This window comes from Ostrinia furnacalis, unplaced genomic scaffold (assembly GCF_004193835.3).
Source record: "Ostrinia furnacalis isolate ACB-3 unplaced genomic scaffold, ASM419383v2 OfSCF1416, whole genome shotgun sequence".
Lineage (NCBI taxonomy): Eukaryota > Metazoa > Arthropoda > Insecta > Lepidoptera > Crambidae > Ostrinia > Ostrinia furnacalis.
In genome coordinates, this window is record NW_021131655.1 from 579,055 (window position 1) to 601,698 (window position 22,644).

At 45.6% G+C, this 22,644-nt stretch overlaps 1 protein-coding gene across 1 annotated transcript in view; it reads right to left on the bottom strand.

Annotated features, from left to right (window-relative positions):
* Positions 1 to 464: 464 nt before the first annotated feature.
* LOC114352692 (proteasome activator complex subunit 4) overlaps positions 465 to 22,644 on the bottom strand; it is a 41,458-nt gene continuing 19,278 nt past the window's right edge. Inside the window, 18 exon segments of the mRNA XM_028304365.1 lie at positions 465 to 1,971; positions 2,562 to 3,417; positions 4,304 to 4,474; positions 5,636 to 5,806; positions 6,969 to 7,193; positions 7,591 to 7,756; positions 9,898 to 10,077; positions 10,896 to 11,021; positions 11,418 to 11,498; positions 11,576 to 11,742; positions 12,437 to 12,570; positions 13,107 to 13,225; positions 14,550 to 14,746; positions 15,981 to 16,176; positions 17,217 to 17,405; positions 17,892 to 18,019; positions 19,478 to 19,722; positions 20,188 to 20,433. Coding sequence (XP_028160166.1) covers positions 3,230 to 3,417; positions 4,304 to 4,474; positions 5,636 to 5,806; positions 6,969 to 7,193; positions 7,591 to 7,756; positions 9,898 to 10,077; positions 10,896 to 11,021; positions 11,418 to 11,498; positions 11,576 to 11,742; positions 12,437 to 12,570; positions 13,107 to 13,225; positions 14,550 to 14,746; positions 15,981 to 16,176; positions 17,217 to 17,405; positions 17,892 to 18,019; positions 19,478 to 19,722; positions 20,188 to 20,433 — 2,929 coding nt within the window. The 3' untranslated portion in view covers positions 465 to 1,971; positions 2,562 to 3,229.

A 22,644-nucleotide genomic window follows, 5' to 3' on the forward strand; every position in this document is an offset into this window, starting at 1 on the left:
GATGTATAGTGGTAGATCACCCAGGGTTTCGTCAGTAAACAGTAGATCTTAGGTCTACTCAAGTTGGCCACCCCTGCTATAGGCAGTTGTTTATTTACTCTGCCTAATGAGTAATGGTCAATCTCTAACCTCTTGATATAGCACTAGCTATGCCCCTAAATACATGGATATAATACAGTGTGAGTCACGTTAAAGTGTACATATGAAAATGGATGAAACTAGACCTATTTTTGTTGACAAAAAAGAGGTCAAAAAATTTTTAAGATTTTTTTTTAATTTTTTATCGAATTTTTTNTATATTCAAAGAAAGTTACTAAACATCTAACAACTAAAAATAGGCCCAAGGCCATCAAGTTTAGGCAGAGCCCAAAAATTACTTGCTTTGTTAATGTATTAAAATATTTCCCTGGTGACTTTATGTTGTTAATTAAGTATAAGTAATGATGAAAAATTCAAACGAAAGATAATGTTACTCATCCATTTATTCAAAAAAAGACCATAATCTAAACAATATATACATGATGTACCTAGTTTGTAACAGATCTGCAAAGAAAAATGATTGAAGAATAGGTAACCTAACTAAATTGCTATAATCATATCGAAATATAGATACAATACTAAAACAATCCAAAATAACACAGGTACATACTTAAATCATATTACAAAAATAATGTATCTAATAGAGAAATAAATACTTTGTAAATAAACAATTATGCATTTGTATCTTTTGAAAACTACACATAAATGGAGTAACTAATGTGTCCAATACAGTGAGACCATTATGAATATACTTATACCTTTGCCACAATTATATCTATCGTCAAAAAGTTTCAATTACAGTCTAATGGTAATTATTTGTGTTATGAAATTGTATATGATATGAAACAAAACCCGTAACAATCCACCACCTCTGACGAGATAAAAATAATGATTGATTCTTCAAATTGTCTTAGTGGCGATAGAGGTTTCCCAAGTAAGCAGGTGACACAGGGAGTAGAACAGTAAAAAAGAAAATATTATACCTTGTCTTGCATGAAAACTAAATTATAATTGAGCACTACTGATTGTAAAAATAGAAATATTGTCATGTTAGATTGAGATGAAGAAAAAAGAAGAAACTGAATAGTAGCAAATAAGCAATTTTGATATTGGTCAGTCTGCCAAATCAGTCCTATTGGTGATTCGTGAGCACTTATTCATTATGAATTGCTGCGCTAGTCAGATTAATTTACTGTGCGTTTAAATCATTATTGAACGTCAACATAATTATTCAAATCAAACTTATTACATTTCAATTAAACCTCAAACTACATACCTAGTATTTTTATGATAATTTAGGTACATTTACTGCATATTGTTTTCATACACATTCTACTGACCATTGCTGATAATACAGTGATAATAATAGTATACAGAATACCTTAGATTATCATATAATGAGTTTACCAGATATTTGTTACTTGGAATTGTATACTTTCATTAATGTCACATACCAAGAAAAAAATACAATTTTCAACATTTTATTTAGTGTATAATTGAATAGACGTCACTTCTAGTATTATTCATTTTATTTATGGTTATTTTATACATAAACATATTTAATTAAACACCCGTCTTATATCCGACGTGAGCCATGGTTGAACCAAAACATTAATTAAAATAATATCTGATTACAACAATCACATGAAAACACTTCAGAACCCAACCTTAAATAGAATTTAAGTCAACAACATAACAAAGAAACATTACAAAAATAAAGAAACTTTTTAAATTTGAGTCCCCGTCGGACGGTAGTTATAGAAACGTATAACCTGTCACGAAGCGACGCGCGCGCGTCAATACGCCGGGGCCGAAATGAGTCCGCAGTTAAATGATTAAGCAATAGCATCGCTTTTCTAATACACAAGTGTACGGCGACGCGAATAAAGTTAACATGCGTGTCAGAGAAAAATAATGTGAAATAAGTTTTAACACTAGAGTACACGCGCGGACTACTATAGTAGACCAGGGTAACATTTTACGCTATGACTTTTTGAAAACTTGCACCAGAGAGCTGGTATTCCAGGAAAGCCTCGTTTACTAAATTTGTCAGTAAGCCAGTAAAGCTTGGGTCGATAGAGTCTGCGCACTTTTCTAAAATTGGCAGTCAAAACTGCGGGTCTACTCAAAAGCCCGAAATCACTCGACAAAAAAATTATGAAAGACTTGCAACAAATGGATTTACACCGTGTACCAAGCCGTAGAAAGTCATGAATACTATGACAGATAAAAAACTAATCATATTTTTTCAGTAATTTTTTTTTTGTTAACATTGGTCTCAGAGTGCAATTTTGGTCCAAAAAATTTACAACTTTTAAATCTCTTTATAATGTTTGATCCCAAATAGTCACATAAAGAAACTTTCATAATAAAATAACAATAATAAACACTTTTATCATTTACATAATTATTCTATTCATAAATTGCTTACAAACTGATTTACAGTGATTTTAAATTGGCTTACCAGAGTAGGCCGCGCGTGTATTCGTGTAAAAATAGGGGCGCGTGTACTGCAGTGTTAATTACGTTAACACTATCGGCTGCGAAAGCGTACAGACATGTGCGCCACAGTAATTAGATAAGCATAATTATGTAGAGAAAAATGCAAATTGAGACGATTATAGCTTCACCCATAAACACTATTTGTTTTTAAGCAAATATAACTATTGTATTGATAACAGAGCAGAGTTCTGAACTACTGCCACAATGGCACAAACCAAAATTACTCTGTCGTAAACATCGCTACAATTTTCAGAAGCTACCTACTAAAGTTTATTTAGCTCGACAGTACTGCGATGAGAAGGTATATAACGCTGCTATTACATTGCAGACTCATATTAACAGAACTATCCAAAAACATCATCTACACAAAGACTTCTTTGTACAACTAGATAGGGTATATGAAATTAAAATCACGTCAGAACGACAATTTAATCTGTCAAAAAGCTGGTATGGCAATAAAAGTTGATTCACTATTGATATTTATAGATACAATATCAAAAGCACAAATCAATGTCAATGCAACTAGAAATGTAAACAAAAACAAATTCTTGACCATAATAAGGTTTAAAACATGGTGGGAACTATTTTCCCACTGCTTTTTAGAAGGTATTCTTTCAGGACAGCCTGTCTAGTTGTGCACAGAAGTCTTCGGTCGCCGTAGCCCTAGCATTGACGCGGCGCGTGCCGCTTAGGCGCAGTAAGATGGCGGCGAAGTGAGGTCCGCTAGCAAGTCTAGTTCGGCCTCGGTGAGCTGGTCGCGGTGCTTGGCCCAGTCGTCCTGGTGCGTGCGTCGGAAATCGGCTAGCGCTGCGCGGATCGTCGCCGGGATCGGGTCAGGCGCGTTCGTGTGACGGGCTAGTTCGGCTAGCACGTTGCCTGCGGAGTGAAAAGAATGGTTAGCGACGCTAGAACTAGTTTCATCATCATCATAATTTCAGCTATTCATAATAATAGGACGTCTACTGCTGAACATGGACCTCCCCCAATGATCGATTGGTAGCGGCTTGTGTCCAGCGCTTCCCTGCTACCTTTATGATGTCGTCGGTCCACCTTGTAGGTCGACGTCTCACGCTGGTTTATTTTTTACTAAAAATGCTTGTAATTTTCAAATGTTGCTAGATGGAGCCAGCAAGTGGCCTGAAGACGTGAGTAAGGTGGTTAGTTTAACAGGACCTCTTAAGCTATAAACTGGTGCGTTTTTGATGATTTCTTGAACGTATTCGAAGCGTTATATGTGGCACTAGCTTGGCAAGCTACCACGTGGTTTGCGAGGATGAAGGTTAGAAGGCTGATTAAAGACTACTATGCTTATAAATATGCTGCTGAGCTCCTGACAGTGGTGACATCGGCGGCGGCGCTAGGAACTACTGGCTACGGTGGCGCCCTTGGTGGCGGGGCTAGGAACTACTGGCTACGGTGGCGCCCTCAGCATCGGCGCTAAGAACTATTGGGCATGGTGGCGCTCTTGTCGGCTGCGCATGAGCCGCGCGATGGTGGCGCCCTCGTGGCGGCGCTGGGAACTACTACCGGCCGCGTGTACGCACCCAGCTTGGGCCCCAGGCTGTAGGGCCGCGAGGCGAGGTAGGCGCACAGCCCCGCATGAGCCGCGCGACGTGGCAGCGCTAGGAACTACTACTGGCCGCGTGTACGCACCCAGCTTGGGCCCCAGGCTGTAGGGCCGCGAGGCGAGGTAGGCGCACAGCCCCGCATGAGCCGCGCGACGTGGCAGCGCTAGGAACTACTACCGGCCGCGTGTACGCACCCAGCTTGGGCCCCAGGCTGTAGGGCCGCGAGGCGAGGTAGGCGCACAGCCCCAGCACGCCGCAGTGTCGCTCCAGCAGCGGCGCGGCGCGGCAGTTGCGCATGAGCCGCGCGATGGTGGCGCCCTCGTGGCGGCGCTAGGAACTACTACCGGCCGCGTGTACGCACCCAGCTTGGGCCCCAGGCTGTAGGGCCGCGAGGCGAGGTAGGCGCACAGCCCCTTTGTGGCAACCAAACCTCTCTGGGAGGTTTATTTCTGCCAATGTCGAGTGAAAAATATTGACATAGTTATCAATAGAACGTGGGTGTTTCAGTTCTATTGATTTTTCATGGATTCCGTGGAGTTAAGTATGCCCGTAAGCAGGTTTCGAGACGCCACCGGGTCCAAAGCGGGTTGTTCATACGACAACCCACTCGACACTCGATGCGCGCTCAAATTCGAAGTATTTCAATGTTTTTTATAATTTATCACTTCACTGCACTTTAGAACACAAAATAACACCAAATTTGTACACTAAAGTCCATTAAATAATAAATTGAAACCATTAAAACAGATCGACCATGCTTCCCGTTCAACTACCCTCCACGGAATCCTCTTGAATTCGGTCCAAATGCTGCGTGATTGATTTTTTTTGACATGACATTGACAGATATGTCAAAATCCACCAATCACGCAGCAGTCAGACCCCACATCCACGTCCCGCCATCTAGCGGATCTTTCATACGCGAAAACCCTCATTGGTGATTATGAAAAGTTCTCGCGGTGTAGAGCGAGGGTGAAGAAGGCAGTGGAGCTTGCTCATAATCGACATAAAGATATGGTGCAGTGTAGTTTAGAAAAAGATCCGAAGGCGTTCTGGCATTTCGTCAAAACAAAAAGAAAAAAAGAATTAATGACAACACTTAAAAATCAACCAACACTGTCCGTTTTCTCGAGTGCGATGTCTGCATGAGTATTAGAAATAAATAGACGACTGGAAATACCGAAATCGCCGTCATGTTTCATGCTAAAGTCCGGTCGCCGAGCACGTAGAATATTTTTTTTTATGTGACAGGATCACAGGAGGCAAACGAGCAGACGGATCACCTGATGGTAAGTGACGTCCAATTTCGTCCAATGACCCCAAGCTACCCATCCTTATCGCTCGCGCGTAATTATATTGTTGTCGCGACTATCGGCTGCAGTGAGTGTGCGAGCGCAACAGTAATATACTTACGCGCGAGCGATAAGGATGGGTAGCTTGGGGTCATTGCCAAATGTTTGTCTCGAAGCGCTGGTAGGGCCCAAAAGATTTTTATTATTTTACTATATTTTGACGAATTGGTCAATAACTAAATGCTCTAGCTAGTACACATACCTCGAGACGAGGATCCCTCATGAGCCGCAGCGTGAACTCCTCAGCCAGCACGGCGCGCTCGGGTCGCGCGCACAGCAACGGCAGCGCGTAGAACAGCAGCGGCTGCGCGAACTCCACGCTCGCCAGCCGCGCCCACCACGAGCGACCTGCGTGAAACGATCGTGAGCTTCGGTACTATTGAATATGTGATACGTGTACGGGCGATATAACGGGTTTTAGCAGATTGCTGTAATAAAGAACGCAATTTCGTCGTTCAGAGCGTCACCAATAAAGTAAGATACTCATACGAGTATTTGGGTAGTAGGTTAACAGTAAGTGCCTTTTCACACGTCCCGGTTGCCGGCTAACCGGCGCCGGGTACCCGGTCGTGAATGTATGGGCATGCCGGATTAATTACGCCGGAACATGTGAAAGCTACGTACCATGCCCATACACTTCACCACCGGATACCCGGCGCCGGTTAGCCGGCAACCGGGACGTGTGAAAAGGCACTAATTGTACGAGCACGATCGTACATCCTGCTGCACCGTCAGCATCGACCGCCGGGCGACCCATGAACCCTCAGCGTGCACCGTCGGCACTCTACACCGACGGCACACTAGCAAATACGTTTCATTGTGTACAGTAAATAACTTATGTATAAATAGCAATAGAATCATAACAATAAACAGATATCAACCGTCCGTCGTTGTGTCTCATTTCCCCCCGCTGCGGCCAAGACACCCGTAGTGCCTTTTCGCACGTTCCGGTTGCCGGCTATCCGGCGCCGGGTACCCGGTGGTGAAGTGTATGGGCATGGTACGTAGCTTTCACATGTTCCGGCGTAATTAATCCGGCATGCCCATACATTCACGACCGGGTACCCGGCGCCGGATAGCCGGCAACCGGAACGTGTGAAAAGGCACTTAGCCGTCGCTATGATCAGTCCGGTGAGTCTGCCGGGCTGGCAGCGGGTCCCCGCCGCCTACCTGCCGTCCTAACGCTGCTGCCCTGGGCGAGCAGCTTCCTTCCTATCACACCTTAATATGTCTAAGTATTTATTGTTAGGCAGGGCTAGTGCTCTAGGGACTTAGTGTCTTAGGGAATAGGGACTCTAGGCTCACTAGGGAGTTAGTTCCCTTCCTGACCGCATTTCCCGGGCACGGGAGCGGTGCCTTACAACCACTGCCTCCCGCCCGTACAGTAATTAATCAATAAGGTCACCAAGTGTATATTTATGTGAGTCCGGTTTGGACAGCCGATAAAAAATTAGGTATTTCAATTAAGTTGTAGTGTAGGCAGATTATGCGGAGCTAGCGAGGGAGGTACCTTGCGCGAGGCGAGCTAGGTGCTCCAGCGCGGCGTCCACGGCTCGCGGGTCGTGGTAGGCGAGCGCCAGGCTGGCCAGGAAGCCGGTGGCGGCGCGCGGCAGCTCGTCGTGCGGCTGCGGCGAGCCCTTGGCGGCGGCGGCGCAGGCCACGCCCACTAGAGCCTGTTGCGGGTGCACGCTGCCGTTCACGCCGCGGACCGTCACGCCCGTGCAGCCGCGTAGCACTGAAATAAAAGGTGATGTCACGCACGGAACATATCGGATGGAGTGATATGAAACATTGCAAAATGCTGATACCGAGATTAAATTTAAGGATTTAAACACAAATTATTAATAATTAACGGACCCGTCTTGGGATGAAGAGTACGACTACGCACTTAATCTGTAGCAATGTATCAAAGGTAGCAGGAACATGCTGGACGCAGGCCGATACCAATCGGTCAACATGGAAACATTGGAGGAGGCTTATGTTCAGCAGTGGATGTCCTATGGCTGATTCATCTGTAGGCCTATGATGCGGCCCGCGAGCAGCGTTTATAGCGCCCATACATTTTGATGTCTAAAATCATCGATAAGATTTTATCACAGCGTGCATCCTAGCCCGACTGGTATCATTCCCACCTGTGGTGAGCAAGTTGACTGCGTCAGCATGGGCCTCGGGCCCGGGCGCGGTGGCGTCGCCGGCTAACCGCAGCGCGTTGTCGAGTCGCGCGCCGAGCTGTTTGTCGAGTCTTTCGCCACGCGGCGCGTTCTCGGCTTCAGATGCCTCGCCGCCTCCTTCGGCCGCCTGGGAGAGAAAGTGAGTTAGAAGATGGTTACAGGCTCTGAAGTAATTCAGGCTGCAAAGTAACAAACGTTTAATTCCGGCTTTTTTTATGTAGTTGCTTGGTGAAGTGATTGCCAAATTAAAATTGTCACGAATGGTAATTTGTCTGGGGAGGTAGGACGCCTAATTCTATAGACTGTCGACTACAAGAAAAAGCAGTTAATGGATGAAGACAGCGGAAGATCGTGCTTTGTCGAGTCCTTTGGGAAATGTCATTTTCATACCCAATTCGTGTCAATATGTAACAGTTTCCTGCGGCGTGTCATCCTTAATGGGGTTGTCAGAGGAGTGAAGCGCCACATTCGCGGCCATAGACGCCGGCTATAGGATAGGATAGGATAGGTTATTTAGTTAGCTAAGCTTAGTTTGATAGAGTTGAGTTTGATGGTTTATATTGTTAAAGTTGCCATATACCGCGACGAGCTCACTCGGGGAGGTTTGTGTGCTGGTGTCAAAGGGACTACTATTAGTATAGTACCTGTGGCGCGTCATCAGCAATGTGGTTGTCTGGCGACGAGCCCCACTTCGAAGGCTAGAGGCGCCGGCGCAGTTTTAAGCTAGCTTTAGTGGGGTGAAAACAATTAAGATCGTTACGTGGCCTCCCCAAGTGACGCAACGATCTCCTATCCTATAACTGGGAGATATTCTGTATAGTTACCCTGCGGCGCATCATCAGCGATGGGGTTGTCAGGCGACAGGCGCGCCACGTCAACAGCGCCGGCGCCGGCGCAGTTTAAAGCTACTAAAGCTAGTTGGGTATAAACAATTGAAGATCGTTGCGTGTCCTCCAAGTGACGCTACGATGTGTCGCTGCTGTTAGCGGGCCACGTGCGCGGGCAGGTCAATGATCTCAGGAGTGCAGCTGGCAGTGGGAGTCTGACGTCATTCGTGTTAAACGGCGTTGTCTTAAGTCATTCATTAAATGTCAAACGTTATAGTTACCTGCGGCGCGTCATCGGCGATGGGGTTGTCGGGCGACAGGCGCGCCACGTCGTCGGCTAGCGGCGCCACGTGCGTGGGCAGCGGCGTGGGCAAGTCAATGACCTCAAGAGTACAGCTGGCAATGGGAGGCTGACGTCATTCGTTTCGAACGTCTCTGGCGCCGCCAGCGTACTTTAGCTAGAGCATTGGTGGAGTGAAAACAATTGAAGATCGTTGCGTGGCCTCCCCAAGTGATGCAACGATCTCCCGCTGTTTTAATTACATTAATTACCTGCGGCGCGTCATTAGCGATGGGGTTATCGGGCGACAGGCGCGCCACGTCAACAGCGCCGGCGCCGGCGCAGTTTAAAGCTACTAAAGCTAGTGGGGTGAAAACGATTGAAGATCGTTGCGTGTCCTCCAAGTGACGCAACGATGTGTCGCTGCTATAAGCCTATAGCAATGGAAGATCGTTGCGTGGCCTTCCAGGTGACGCAACGCTCACTATCTGCCGCTGTCAACAGTACCTCTAGTAAATGAAAAATTAAACAGCGCCCCCTATATTATAGCCGCCCTAGGGGGCGCTGTTTAATTTTTCATACAAAATTTTTCGATGACACTTTGAATACGCAACGAAACGAACTCGAAAGTTTTTCCTACTAGAGGTACTGGTATTAGCCACGTCATCAGCGCCGGCGCCGGCGCAGTTTAAAGCTACTAAAGCTAGTGGGGTGAAAATAGTTGAAGATCGTTGTGTGGCCTCCCCTAGTGACGCAACGATCTCCCGCTGTTTTGAACTGGGATAGTTACCTGCGGCGCGTCGTCAGCGATTCGCTTGTCCAGCTCAAGGCGCGCCACGTCGCCAGGCTGACGTTATTTGTGTCGAACGTCTCTGGCGCCGCCAGCGTACTTTAGCTAGAGCATTGGTGGAGTGAAAACAATTGAAGACCGTTGCGTGGTCTTCCCAAGTGACGCAACGATCTCCCGCTGTTTTAACTGGGATAGTTACCTGCGGCGCGTCGTCCGTGATGAGGTTGTTAGGCTCAAGGCACGCCACGTTAACAGCTAGTGGCGCCGGCGCAGTTTAAAGCTAGCTTTATTGGGGTGAAATCAAAACAATTGGTCTTCTCAAGTGACGCAACGATCTCCTATCCTATAAATGGGAGATGTTTGTATGTTACCTGCGGCGCGTCATCGGCGATGGGGTGGTCGGGCGACAGGCGCGCCACGTGGACGGCCAGCGGCGCCGCGTGCGCGGGCAGCGGCGCGGGCTCGGGCGCGGGCACGGCCGCGGGCACCTCGCGCGGGACGCTCTCGCCCGCACCCATTGACGCCGTTGACTTTAAACACAGCCTGATAGACTACGTGGTAGTGTTCTAGCTACTTAATAGACCGACGTCCACATAAGAAGGTAGCTGGCAGTGAATCGATGAAGAGCGCAGGAGATCGTGTTTTGTTGCATCACTTGGGGAAGCTTGTGTGCTCTCATCCGCAATAGGCTTGTCTCGTCGACAGCCAGCGGCGCCGGCGCAGTTTAAAGCTGGCATTGGTGAGGTGAAATAGTGGAAGAACATTGCGTGGCAATGATCTCCCGCTGTTATAACTAGCATAGTTACTTGCGGCGCGTCATCAGCAATAGGGTTGTCCTCGTCTGGCGACAGGCGCGCCACGTACGCGGGCAGGTCAATGACCTCAAGAGTACAGCTGGCAGTGGGAGGCTGACGTCATTCGTGTCAAACGGTGGCGCCGGCGCATAGGTGGGGTAAAAACAATTGAAGACACTTCAACACTATCTGTCGCTGTCAAGTGGTATAAATTAATTACCTGTGGCGCGTTATTCGCAAGCAATAGGGTGGTTGTCAGGCGAAAGGCGCGTCTAGCGGCGCCGGCGCACTTTAAAGCTAGGTGGGGTGAAAACAGTTGAAGATCGTTGCGTGACCTCCCCGAGTGACGCAACGATCTCCTATCTATAGGCTGCGTCGTTGCGTCTGGGAGATATTTGTATAGTTACCTGCGGCGCGTCATCAGCGCTGCGGTTGTCGGGCGACAGGCGCGCCTTGTCGACGGCTAGCGGCGCCGGTGCACTTTAAAGCTAGGTGGGGTGAAAATAGTTGAAGATCGTTGTGTGGCCTCCCCTAGTGACGCAACGATCTCCCGCTGTTTTAACTGGGATAGTTACCTGCGGCGCGTCATTAGCGATGGGGTTATCGGGCGACAGGCGCGCCACGTCAACAGCGCCGGCGCCGGCGCAGTTTAAAGCTACTAAAGCTAGTGGGGTGAAAACAATTGAAGATCGTTGCGTGTCCTCCAAGTGACGCAACGATGTGTCGCTGCTATAAGCCGATGTATAGTTGTTGCTGTTGCCTGCGGCGCGTCATCGGCGATGGGGTTGTCCGGCTCAAGGCGCGCCACGTCGCCAGGCTGACGTCATTCGTGTCGAACGTCTCTGGCGCCGCCAGCGTACTTTAGCTAGCATTGGTGGGGTGAAAACAATTGAAGATCGTTGCGTGGCCTCCCCAAGTGATGCAACGATCTCCCGCTGTTTTGACTAATTATGTTGCTGTCGCGCTCGCACACTCACTGCGGGCGCCCGTCGCACAGTCGCGACAGCAACATAATTACGCGCGAGCGATAGGAATGGGTAGCTTGGGGTCATTGGACGGGATTCTACGTGCTCACGGACCAGGCTTTAGTCAGTTACCTGCGGCGCGTCATCGAGCGAGTAGCGCGCCATGTCAATGGCCAGCGGCGTCACGAGGATCAGTGACCTTTTGAGGTATAGCTGGCATCGGTGAGGTTAAAACAATTGAAGATAGTTGCGTGGCCTCTTTAAATGTCTCAAAGATATCCGCTAGTTACCTGCGGCGCGTCGTCAGCGATGGGGTGGTCGGGCGACAGGCGCGCCACGTGGACGGCCAGCGGCGCCGCGTGCGCGGGCAGCGGCGCGGGCTCGGGCGCGGGCACGGCCGCGGGCACCTCGCGCGGGACGCTCTCGCCCGCACCCATTGACGCCGTTAGTTTTACCACTGGAGGAAGACATTGGGTATTAAAATTTATTGGTCGATAAATCAAGGGAAAAGTGAGTAGCTTCTTATTTAAGCTTAGGTTGAATCAAATTACGATAGCCGAACAGTGAAGGGGTCGGACTGGCCGACTCATAATCCGGGGAACGCGGGTTCGGTCCCCGCCGCCGCTCGACTATTGTGGTGAGCTCACTCGTGCGTGATACAAGCATATTTAGCTTAGTACGAGGGACTAACGGGACTATTGTAATTTGTGTAATAACAAATTACTAATAAACTTAAAAAAAATATTTAGTGAATCTAGACTAGAAAAGAATGCCGAGGCCGTTTAGCTCGGAAAGTAACTCGCAGTTCCATCCCAAAGACTTTAGAGGACACCGCCAGGTTTTAGTGAGTAGGCCCTGTCCATCTGGCAGGGAAAGCCTGGTTCCCCCGGCCCAGTGGATGTGCAATTTCATACAATTCCTGACGAATAAAGAGACTAGAAATGTGTAGCTGCTGTTTTTGTCATTTTTAAGATTACCAAAATATATTGGCGCGGGCTTCACATCAAAATAAGTTGGGGTTAATACTTAGTACCATATTGTTACGTAATTCTAAGTTTGTGTCAGTTTGGGAAAATTACAAATATTTTCTGCTCTATTCCTTTCACAATAAAGTAGATTATCTTAATTTTTTTACTAAAGCTATATCTTACCAATGTCGCCGTTTTCATCGTACAGCGCAGTGAGCCGTGGCGGCACCGTGTCTAAGAAGTCTTGCAGCCGCGGCGAAGGGCCGGACTCCCCTCCAGGAAACACTAACTCGTTGTCGAATATTGTCATTAGTGTGCTGAAAGATATAGCCAGATTAATAAGTAATCAAAAAGCAATGGACTAGATTTTAATTAAGTTAAGTTAGCGCTAAACTGAGTAAAGTCCGGTCGCCAAGCTGATAGAATTTCGTCCAATTCGAAGGACGAAATTCTATGTGCTCGGCGACCGGAGTTTAGATGCGGTAGTGGAACGATGAGGGTGTTTTTGTTACGTTATACGCCAGTGAGACTTTAGATGAACTTCTGACGTGCTAGGTACAGTCAGTGTCAAATAGATAGTTTGTGACACCAAAAAAGTGTGTTAAAAAGTTTGTGACGACAAAGTGATCAAAAAGTTGGCAACATAAACTTGTGGAACAAAGATGTGTTGCGAACCCCTATAGATATAGCTTTGAGAAAAACGCCCGTATTCACAAACATTATTATGAGGTGAACGCACAGGATCACACACGAACCAATCACAGAGTTCTATTCAACGCTGTGCGTTCGATTTACTGCTTCACTTAAGCAAGCATCGTTTGTGAACACGGGTGTAAAAGTATCGTCTACTGACCTTCCAACAGTCTCCCGCACGTTTTGGTACGGGTGGTGCGTGAAGTTAGCCGCTTCTAATTTTGTGAGTAGTTCAGCTGACAGCGGCGCGGTTCGCCAGCATAGAGATCCTAACGCTCCCTGCGAATGACATGAAAAGGTCAATGATTGTTAAAGTTGATTCCTTTCAAGAAAAGTTTGGCGAGTATGACTAAAACAGAATTAAATGAGTGAATTTAATGAAGTGGGCGGGGCACATAGCTGACAGAGCTGATGGCCGCGGGGGCAGGAAAGTTCTCGAAGGGCGACCACGGGCCGGAAGACGTGGTGTGGCCTCCCACTAGGTGAACCGATGATCTGGTGAAGGTCGCAGGAGGTCCTTGGATTTGGATATCAATCTAAACACTGCCTTATAGTAGTTGCAATAGGGGCGATAATGCTGTACCTGCAGCGCGTAAAGGCGCGCGCATACTAGTAGGAAGCATAATGCGTCAGTCGGGTGGGTCCATGAACGCGCAGATGTCAGCATATCAAGCAAAACACTGCCTTAATGTGCTAGTAATAGGAGCGATAGTGTATCTGCAACGCATGAGGCGCGCGCACAAGAAAAAGGAGGCGTCGCGGTTCGGCTGCGCGGTCTATAAGCGCGTGGGTGTTGCCATATCAAGCAAAACACTGCCTTAATGTTGTCGCAATAAGGGCGATAATAGGCTAGTTGCCTAAAAAAATTTTTTTAGTCCGTAATGTTTAATATCAAAAAATATTGGACACGTATATTTTTATTTGTCAATCTAACAAATAATTACATAGTTATGGTGCGTTGAAGTTGCGCACGACGTCACAACGTGCGGCATTTTTAAGCAAGCGTTGACGTCACGGGCCTCTTCTTATGAACTTTGGGGCGCTTTATCTCTTTAAATTTTCATTAGTTTGAAAAAGTGAGAAATACGTGTAGAGTATTTTTTGATAAGTTAACTGACGGACTAATTAAAACTCTTGTTTTTTGACCCAGGCAACATCCCCATTCTATACCTGCAGCGCATAGAGGCGCGCGCAGACGAGGAAGGATGCGTCACTGTCGGGCTGCGCGTACGCATGCGGCGCTCATAGGTCTATGAGCGCGTGGATATCAATCTAAACACTGTCTTAAAGTAGTCGCAATAAGGACGATTATGCTGTACCTGAAGCGAATAGAGGCGCGCGCACACTAGTAGGAAGCATATGCATCATTGTCTATGAACGCGCAGATGTCGGCATATCGAGCTAAACACTCCTTTAATATGCTAGTGATAGGAGCGATAATTCTGTACCTGTAGTAATGCTGTACTGCCTGTGCTGCGCACACGAGGAGTAGCGTCGCGGTCGGGCAGCGCGTACGCATGCGGCGCTCATAGGTCGATGAGCTCGCGAATATCAAGCGAAACACTGCCTTAATGTAATCGCAATAGAGGCGATAATTCTATACCTGCAGAGCATAGAGGCGCGCGCACACGAGGAAGGATGCGTCACTGTCGGGCTGCGCATTCTCGTGCGCGGGCGGCGCGCACAGGCCCATGAGAGCCCGCAGCACGACCGCGCTCCGGTTCGGGTCCAGCTTCTCTACGCCCGTGGCCAGCGCCGTGCCCCAGTCTTCCATTGTCTCTGGTATTACTGTTGTGAGCCCTGTGAAAGAATTTATAGCTAGAGTGATTTGTGCAAGCACGCGTGGTTAGTCTAATAAGAAGTAGTAAACAATATGAAAAGGTTTCGTTACGTGCATCTGTAATAAATGTAATATTTCCTTATTCATCATAAAAGTCTCCATGACAAGAGGACAACCCTCTCTCAATTGGGGATTATCAGAGAGAAAAGGTTCCTCGAGAGGACCTACACTTCTCATGCTGGTCATATTCGCCTTTGACGTAGTCCGTACCTAATGTCGCTTTTTCGTCGCTCGCTCAGGCGTCAAATGTGCTAGCAGAAGCTCCCTAACTTATTTGAGACGCGCCCCCTTTCGACCATACAAACCCCCCCCCCCNTTATCGAATCGACTCGCTCATTCACTGCGGGCGCGCGTCGCACAGTCGTGACAGCAATATAATTACGCGCGAGCGATAAGGATGGGTAGCTTGGGGTCATTGGACAAAATTCTACGTGCTCATGGACCAGGCTCTACTCACCAGTGGTAATAATCTCAACGACCGCCTGGTTCAGAGCCTGCGCGCTCTCGCGAGCCCAGTAACGCGGGGCCCGCAGCGCGGCCGCCGCCACCTCGGCCGCGAAGCGCTGCGGCGCCTCCTGCGTGTCGGCCGCGCAACGGGTCGCACGCGCCTCTTTATTATGGCCGTTACATACAAGCGGATTGGCAGTGCTTGTTCCCGAATATTCATGTACACACGACCACACTGTTAACTATCCATTTCCGTTTTTGCTCTCGCTCTCATCAAATGGTGTTTTTTTGCGATAGAACGAGACGACATGACAGGCAATGGATAGTTAACACTGTTGCCGATGGTACAGTACATTTTGAAGTCCGGTTGTGCCGATTAGGCCAGCTCGTTTATGTATGTAGCAACCTTCAAAGAGTGCATTTATTAAAGAACTGTCATGGTGTCATATCACTCAGAGTGGTCCGTACCTAATGTCACTTTTTTGACGCTCGCTCAGGCGTCAAATGTGCTCAGCGGTCGCAGGTTTTTTATACTTAAGTACACAGATGGCCCGCGCCCCCCTATAAAGGTGTTTGCGCCTCCCTTGGGGGGCGCGCCCCCCACTTAGGGAACCAATGCTAGTGCTTGAAGGTAATAATGAAATTGCAACTTACCTCAAAATACTGGGTTTCTCGCTCAACGTTGCCCTAAGCAAAGCAGGCCAGATTACATAGGTACGACCAAATTAAAACACTTTTTCTACTCACCAGTGGTAATAATCTCAACGACGGCCTGGTTCAGAGCCTGTGCGCTCTCGCGAGCCCAGTAGCGCGGGGCCCGCAGCGCGGCCGCCGCCACCTCGGCCGCGAAGCGCTGCGGCGCCTCCTGCGTGTCGGCCGCGCATCGAAGCGCGTGCGTCACGTACTTCTTGGTGATTTCCCAGCCGAATTGCGCGAACATCATCTGTGAATAAGTATCATGATGGCTTATGTGTTACTCGTGTATGATATTTTATAAGACGACTCGACTCGAACGGTAGATTAAAATTAAAATTTTCACTTTTACTACGCTCTGACACAAGTGACTAACTAAGTTTTTAATAGCTCTGTACCTAATTTTTGAAATCTGAATGAATCAAAACTTGTGTTTTATTTATTTATTTATTTTATGGAAAACAAACAGCATATAATATGTATTATTAATAGATGAGGCGGTTAAGATAAAAAATGCCTTACATAGTTTTCACAAATATCATATCAAGATACAATCCAAAACAAATTATTTAGCATGCAGTATAACTACAATATATGAAAAAAGTTAAAACAATACAGAAAATACCTACTAAAGCCATACCAAAATAGCAGAATATTAAGCAGTAAACAGATACTTCAACTTTTTACCGGGTGAGTGCTAAGTAGTGTCGCCAAAGAATTCTTTATTACTTTTATTTTTGAAGTAGTTTGGTCTCACAATATGAAAAAGGTCAAAATTTTCAGAATAATTGCTGTTAAAAGTTTTAAAAACTCTGTTAAAGAAGGAATTGCGTCCATAATTAGTGGTACATGCATCAACGTGAAGTCTGAGATAATTTCTCCTGACATTGGCACGAGTCGGCACCTGTAACTTGATTCGCGAAAGAAGCTCACTGCAGTCTATTTTACCATTAATTAAGTTATGGAGGAAGGTAAGATCAGCGACTTCTCTTCGCAGTTTTAATGGAAGTAGATTATGATGTTTACAGTCAGCCTCGTAAGTCGTGCCCATTATCCGGTGTTTGCAGTTTAAAAATCTAAGTAACATTTTCTGAATTTTTTGAAAATATTATAAGTAATTATACTCGTAGGGCACAATTACAATTTTGAATTTACGATGCCCGTTTAAGGGTAATGAAAATACGTGCAAGCAACAGTAAACACAAATAAACTTGAAAAATATATGAGTACCTATATGTTTTTATTATTAAAACAATTTTGAAGCCATTGAAAGAGAAAAACGATACTTACTCTGAACATAGAGAACCGTATCCCGCTAAACTTATCCCGTCCCTTCTTTTCTTCAATCGTAAGAAACGCCACGAGGCGGTCGATATTCGCGTCGTCCGAGAAAAACTCGTACAAGTACCGCTCCCCCTCTTCCATTTCCTCGGGGGTGAGATCGAAGGAGAACACTTGGTCTTTCGCGGGAGCCACTACCTGCAGGATTAACGGTAAGTTAAGGGGGGTTAGGCGGTTAGCGAAAATTTAGATTTCGTGACGTTTCCGCACATAGATATGGATAGGATAGATACCGCATGTCAAATAAATAAAATGAAAAGTATGAAAACGAGCGAGCCATTTTTTAACGTCATCCATATCTGTGTCCATCAACGAGCTCAAAACTAAACATCGTAAGCGCCACTCAGTGGTGGACTAAGCACGTCACAGGCCCGGGCGACAAAGCTAAATGAGTCCCCCCAGCTTTAAAAACATTGGCATCTTTTTCAGGGCCCCTAATATGTCACGCGATTAGTTAGTATGATAGCTCATGAGTATCAACTATCACCTTGAAATCAGTAGCCCAACAATCATGGGGTAAATAGCGTCAGGTACAGTTCAATTTGTGGACAAGCGCAGGCGCAGGGCGCGTCTTCGTGGATGACACGATCTATAAATTCGGAAGTAAATATTCTAATGACATACCTCCAACGTTTTAGGCCAAGCGTAGAAGCCGTACCCCGTAGACCTCAACCACGGCTTGTCCCATTCCTCGTCAGTCGTCGGTTGCCTGTCCTCCGACCAGATCGCCCACTCTATATCTTTTCTATATCCTGTACAAAATAATTTTTCATAACATAACAAATGTAAAACTCATATAAGGGATAGAGAGAGAGAGAGAGAGAGAGAGAGAGAGACCAAGAGATGAAATGAAAGAGTCATTTGGATGAAATGTAAATTATTTAGTTTAAGCGACCCGACCAAGTTTCAATCTATGTAGCAGTCGTTCTAAAATCATTATTTTGATCTCTATCCTTATAAGATTTCTTGGTGATACCGGCCAAAATGCCTATTTTCGCAACATTTTCTAACTACATATCGTCGACTTAGAGAGAGTCGCCTCGGGAATGAATTTTATTCATGCATTTTATGCATTACGATCAATTTTACAGAATACAGTTCTGGATATAAAAGCGGGTGAATATTTCTTTATCACTTAAGAGGTTTTCACTCGAAGGCGTCGATATGCTCTTAAAATAGCAGTAAGCTAGAGACCCATAGCTTATTTTTTTTGTGTTTAACATTGTATGTAATGTTGATATCCCAAAAAATAATTACATAAAAAACTCTCTCTCTTACTTCCTCTCGTGTTCTACTGGTGAAAAATCGGTATCCTTCCGTTTGGCCAAATTACTTTTCGCCAAATTTCACTTCGCAAACAACTTATCGCCAAAGTTTCATTTCCCAAATGAACTTTTAGCAACTGTACTTTTCGCAACTAATTCATTTGGTCAAATTATCATTTGGCAAAATTTTACTTGGCAAATGTTTATATAGCAAATGTTTTATTTTGCCAAATATTATATCCCAAATAATTTGTTTGGTCAAATTGACACTTCACATACTTACCCACCGCTACCCACAAATCAAAGCATAAGGCAGATGATCATGGTTTTCACAAGAATTTTATGTAAAACAAAGAGATTGCAGAAAATAGTATGGTTGCAGAAAGTAGGTATCGCAGAAAATAGTAGGTTAGGTTAGGTTAGAACAGTGACCCTTAACGCGCGAAGGCGAGCGAAGCGTGCCGCGGCAGCGGCCGCCGAGCGCTAGAATCACCTCTATTGTTTAATGAATCATTTGGAAATTTCGATAAAAAGAATGAAATATGAAAATTAATATAGAACAAATTTTATATTATCTACCCACTAAACAAAATAATAACCACAAGCTAATTTGTAGTCCATTCTATGCGACAATCAAATTATTTTGTAAATAGTTTATCGTGAAATATTTTTGCCAAATGAAACATTTGGCAAAACATACTTTGCCAAACAATAATTTGCTAAACAATAATATGCCAAAAACGACATTTGCGAATTAAAAGTTTGCAATAAGTTGTTTTGCCAAATGAGAATTTGCCAAATGAAAATTTGCGAAACGTTGTTTGCGATGTGATAATTTGGGAAACGTTTTTTGGCCAAACATTAGTAATCCGAAAAATCAGATCAATATAAATCAGATGTTATAAGAATCTTGTAAAATGCCTACAAAAAATATAAAATAATCACCTGGCACATGTTTATCCGGCTTCGGAACGCCAGCCACCTCGTACGGGTCAACGTACAGCTTCTTTAACGGGCGCTTCCGTTGTTTCAGCACGTAATGTGTCAGTTTCTGCGCGCTGCGTCGCACTGCTATGTCGTCGTGTAGCAGCGACTTGACGATCAGCTTGACGGCGCGCGGAGTGTACGGCGTTTGTACGGAGGGGCAGAAGGTAAGCATTTGCATTGCCAGTTCTAAGCGACGCCATTGGCTGTGGGAATAACAATTTATATATTTAAAAAAAATCCCTAACCCGTCTGGCCAGCGTGGGAAGTGTGGGCCAAATCCTAATAGAGGGTATTTTGATATTAGATCAGTTTTAAGTATCATAAAATTATAAAGTGTTATCGCGAACTGCTTTTAGATTTTTCGGTTGTTGGCAATAGGTATCTAAATCTATAGTTACGTCAACAATGTTAATTCCGCTTAAATATGTCTACTGTGCCATAGCCCGCACAAAACATGTTTGGCACTGCACTGTAACCACTCATGGATGTTTTTATTTTGAACTACCCGAATTATTTTTTATTATGTTACTTGCTGCGATAGCCGTAAGATTTAAAATGTATTTGAATATTGTATTATCTCATAAGTGATTTTATGTAAATCTTTGAGAATAATAAAAATCTTTAACTGTATATCTTTAGACTTCACACGTAAGATCTGCAATACTCACATATTAGGAGTCTCGGCGACGTTCACTAATTCATCTACCAAGGCCTTATACGTGGCCTCCGTCTTATCCGAAGTGGCCAGCTCCCTCTCGACAGCCGTGCTCAGCTGCTCAGCGAAGACAGCGTCAGTCTTCATGAGCTCCTTCACGAAGTAGGCAGCGGCGTCCAACGCTCCCTCCGAGATTGTCAGCCGAGTGTTCACGGTTGGGAAGTGGCGGTGGATTGAATCGCTGAACGCTTGCTCCAGCCTGCAAAAAGTAATACATACTTTATTTATCACTACATAGTATAAAACAAAGTCGTTTTCCGCTTTCTGTCCCTATGAATGATTTTGATGCATTTTTATTAAATAGATAGAGTAACTCAAGAGGATTATAAGTATAAAACATGCATATTATAGAAAAGAAAAGTCGGGAAATTCCATTGCCGCGCGAAGCCGGGGCGGGCCGCTAGTTTTCAATATTCCTAAGTTATAAACTAACTGTTTCGTTATACGATTTGTCTGTCACAGGACGATAAAGGTATGTTTTACAATAGGGTATGTTTATCAAAAACCAAGCCAAATAGTTTTAAGTAAAGAAACTTTTTATTGTAACTATTTAAACATTTATTGTAGCTTTTTGGACAAGCTATAGTTATAACAGCGGTTTTACAACTCACAGAAGTCCGTGATCTCCGAGGGAAACACTTTTTATCCCGCCAGCTACCGCAGTCCGTAAGACGTTTTATAGCTCTTACGTCATAGATACGTGCTTGTGCTTGAAGACAACAATGAACTTGCAACTAACCTCAAAATACTGGGTATCTCGCTCAAGGGTGCTCTCAATATGGCAGGCCATAGTGTTTTGACGACCTCCCAATCTTGCTTAGCAATGAGGGGCCCGGCTCGTGGTCCCAGCATGATGTAAAGAGCGCCCTTGTGCTTGTTGTGCCATTCCTCCCCCTCCCCGCCCGTAGCAACTCCACTTATATTGCTAGCGCTTGAAGGTAATGAACTTGCAACTAACCTCAAAATACTGGGTTTCTCGCTCAATGGTGCTCTCAAAATAGCAGGCCATAGTGTCTTGACGACCTCCCAGTCTTGCTTAGCAATGAGGGGCCCGGCTCTTGGTCCCAGCATGATGTAGAGGGCGCCCTTATGTTTGTTGTGCCATTCCTCCCCCTCCCCGCCCGTAGCGAGTAACTCCGCCATCTTGGGAATCAGGGCCCGGTAGGAGTATGGGTAGTGGCTCAGCATCCAATAGAGACGGATTTGTGCCAGTATACGGACCTGCATGAAAATAAGTCTGTTAATTCCATCACTTCGGAAAATCAATTATTATCATTGCTGAAGAGGTAATTTTTGTATTACAAACATGGTCGATCTATGATTATATTGGTATATGGTTGTATTATCATTCTTTCTGTCCGGTCGTCGAGCAGATAGATTTCGTCCAATGACCCCAAGCTACCCATTCTTATCGCACGCGCTCGCGCAAAAATATTGCTTTCGCGACTGTGCGACGGGCAGCCGCGGTGAGTGTGCGAGCGCGACAGCAAAATAATTGCGACAACTGTCTTCCTTCGTCGTGTCCTTGACTCGTCCCATAGATTGACTGCTTCTGTCGTATGAGTAGTCTGGCCACCCTTGCACGTCTTATAAAGATTTCACCTTTGCGATGACTTACCGAGCTATAAGTGTTGATGGACAGCTCANGCGTGTGCTCACAGGCGCGTGGCGGCCCCGACTGATTTGCAACTTGAAGTTGTCGCGCGCTGTAGGTAATTATCTCGGCCGGCATAGGCGAGTGACGGAGGCCTGGTGTTACCTTCACTTAGTAGTCTATACAGGGTGTTTCTTGTAAGGTGTCAAGCCGAAGGCAGGTGATAGGTGAGGACTAGACCTATCGATTTCACCCCCATGTATGTTCTACGATTTTTCGTAGTTTAGAAGTAATCGTTAATTTTGTGATTTTTTAAAATTTTATGACCTAGTAGGCTTTAATTTTTTTTATCTTTTTTTTGGGTTGACTTTTCTCAGTGTTCCGGCTCATAATTCACCTACACACAGTTTGGTTGTGGTGCTTCATAAAGAGACAATTGCCGTCAAGTTTTTTGTAGGAGTTAGATGTGTCAGTTTGGTTTAATAAAATGAAATGTCAAAACTTCACTTACCTTTTGGTCGTCTACAAGACAACATGTAAATCTAAATTGCATTATAATCAGAGTTCAAAAAGTCATCAAGAGTTTTATTTGGCTCCATTGTGTCAACGACAAGACATAAATTGGTGGCCCATGAGGGGAACAAAATCGCAGAACAAAATTGCAGAAGATACAAAACCGTTCAACAAATTCGAAATTCAAGACCAACGGAAGGACGAGCAAATTCCCAAAAATTCGAGCAGCTGAGGAAAGCGGAGCAGTAAGGCAGCCAAAGCATTACGCCGTCTCATCGTGCCATCGGATTTATGAGATAAGTG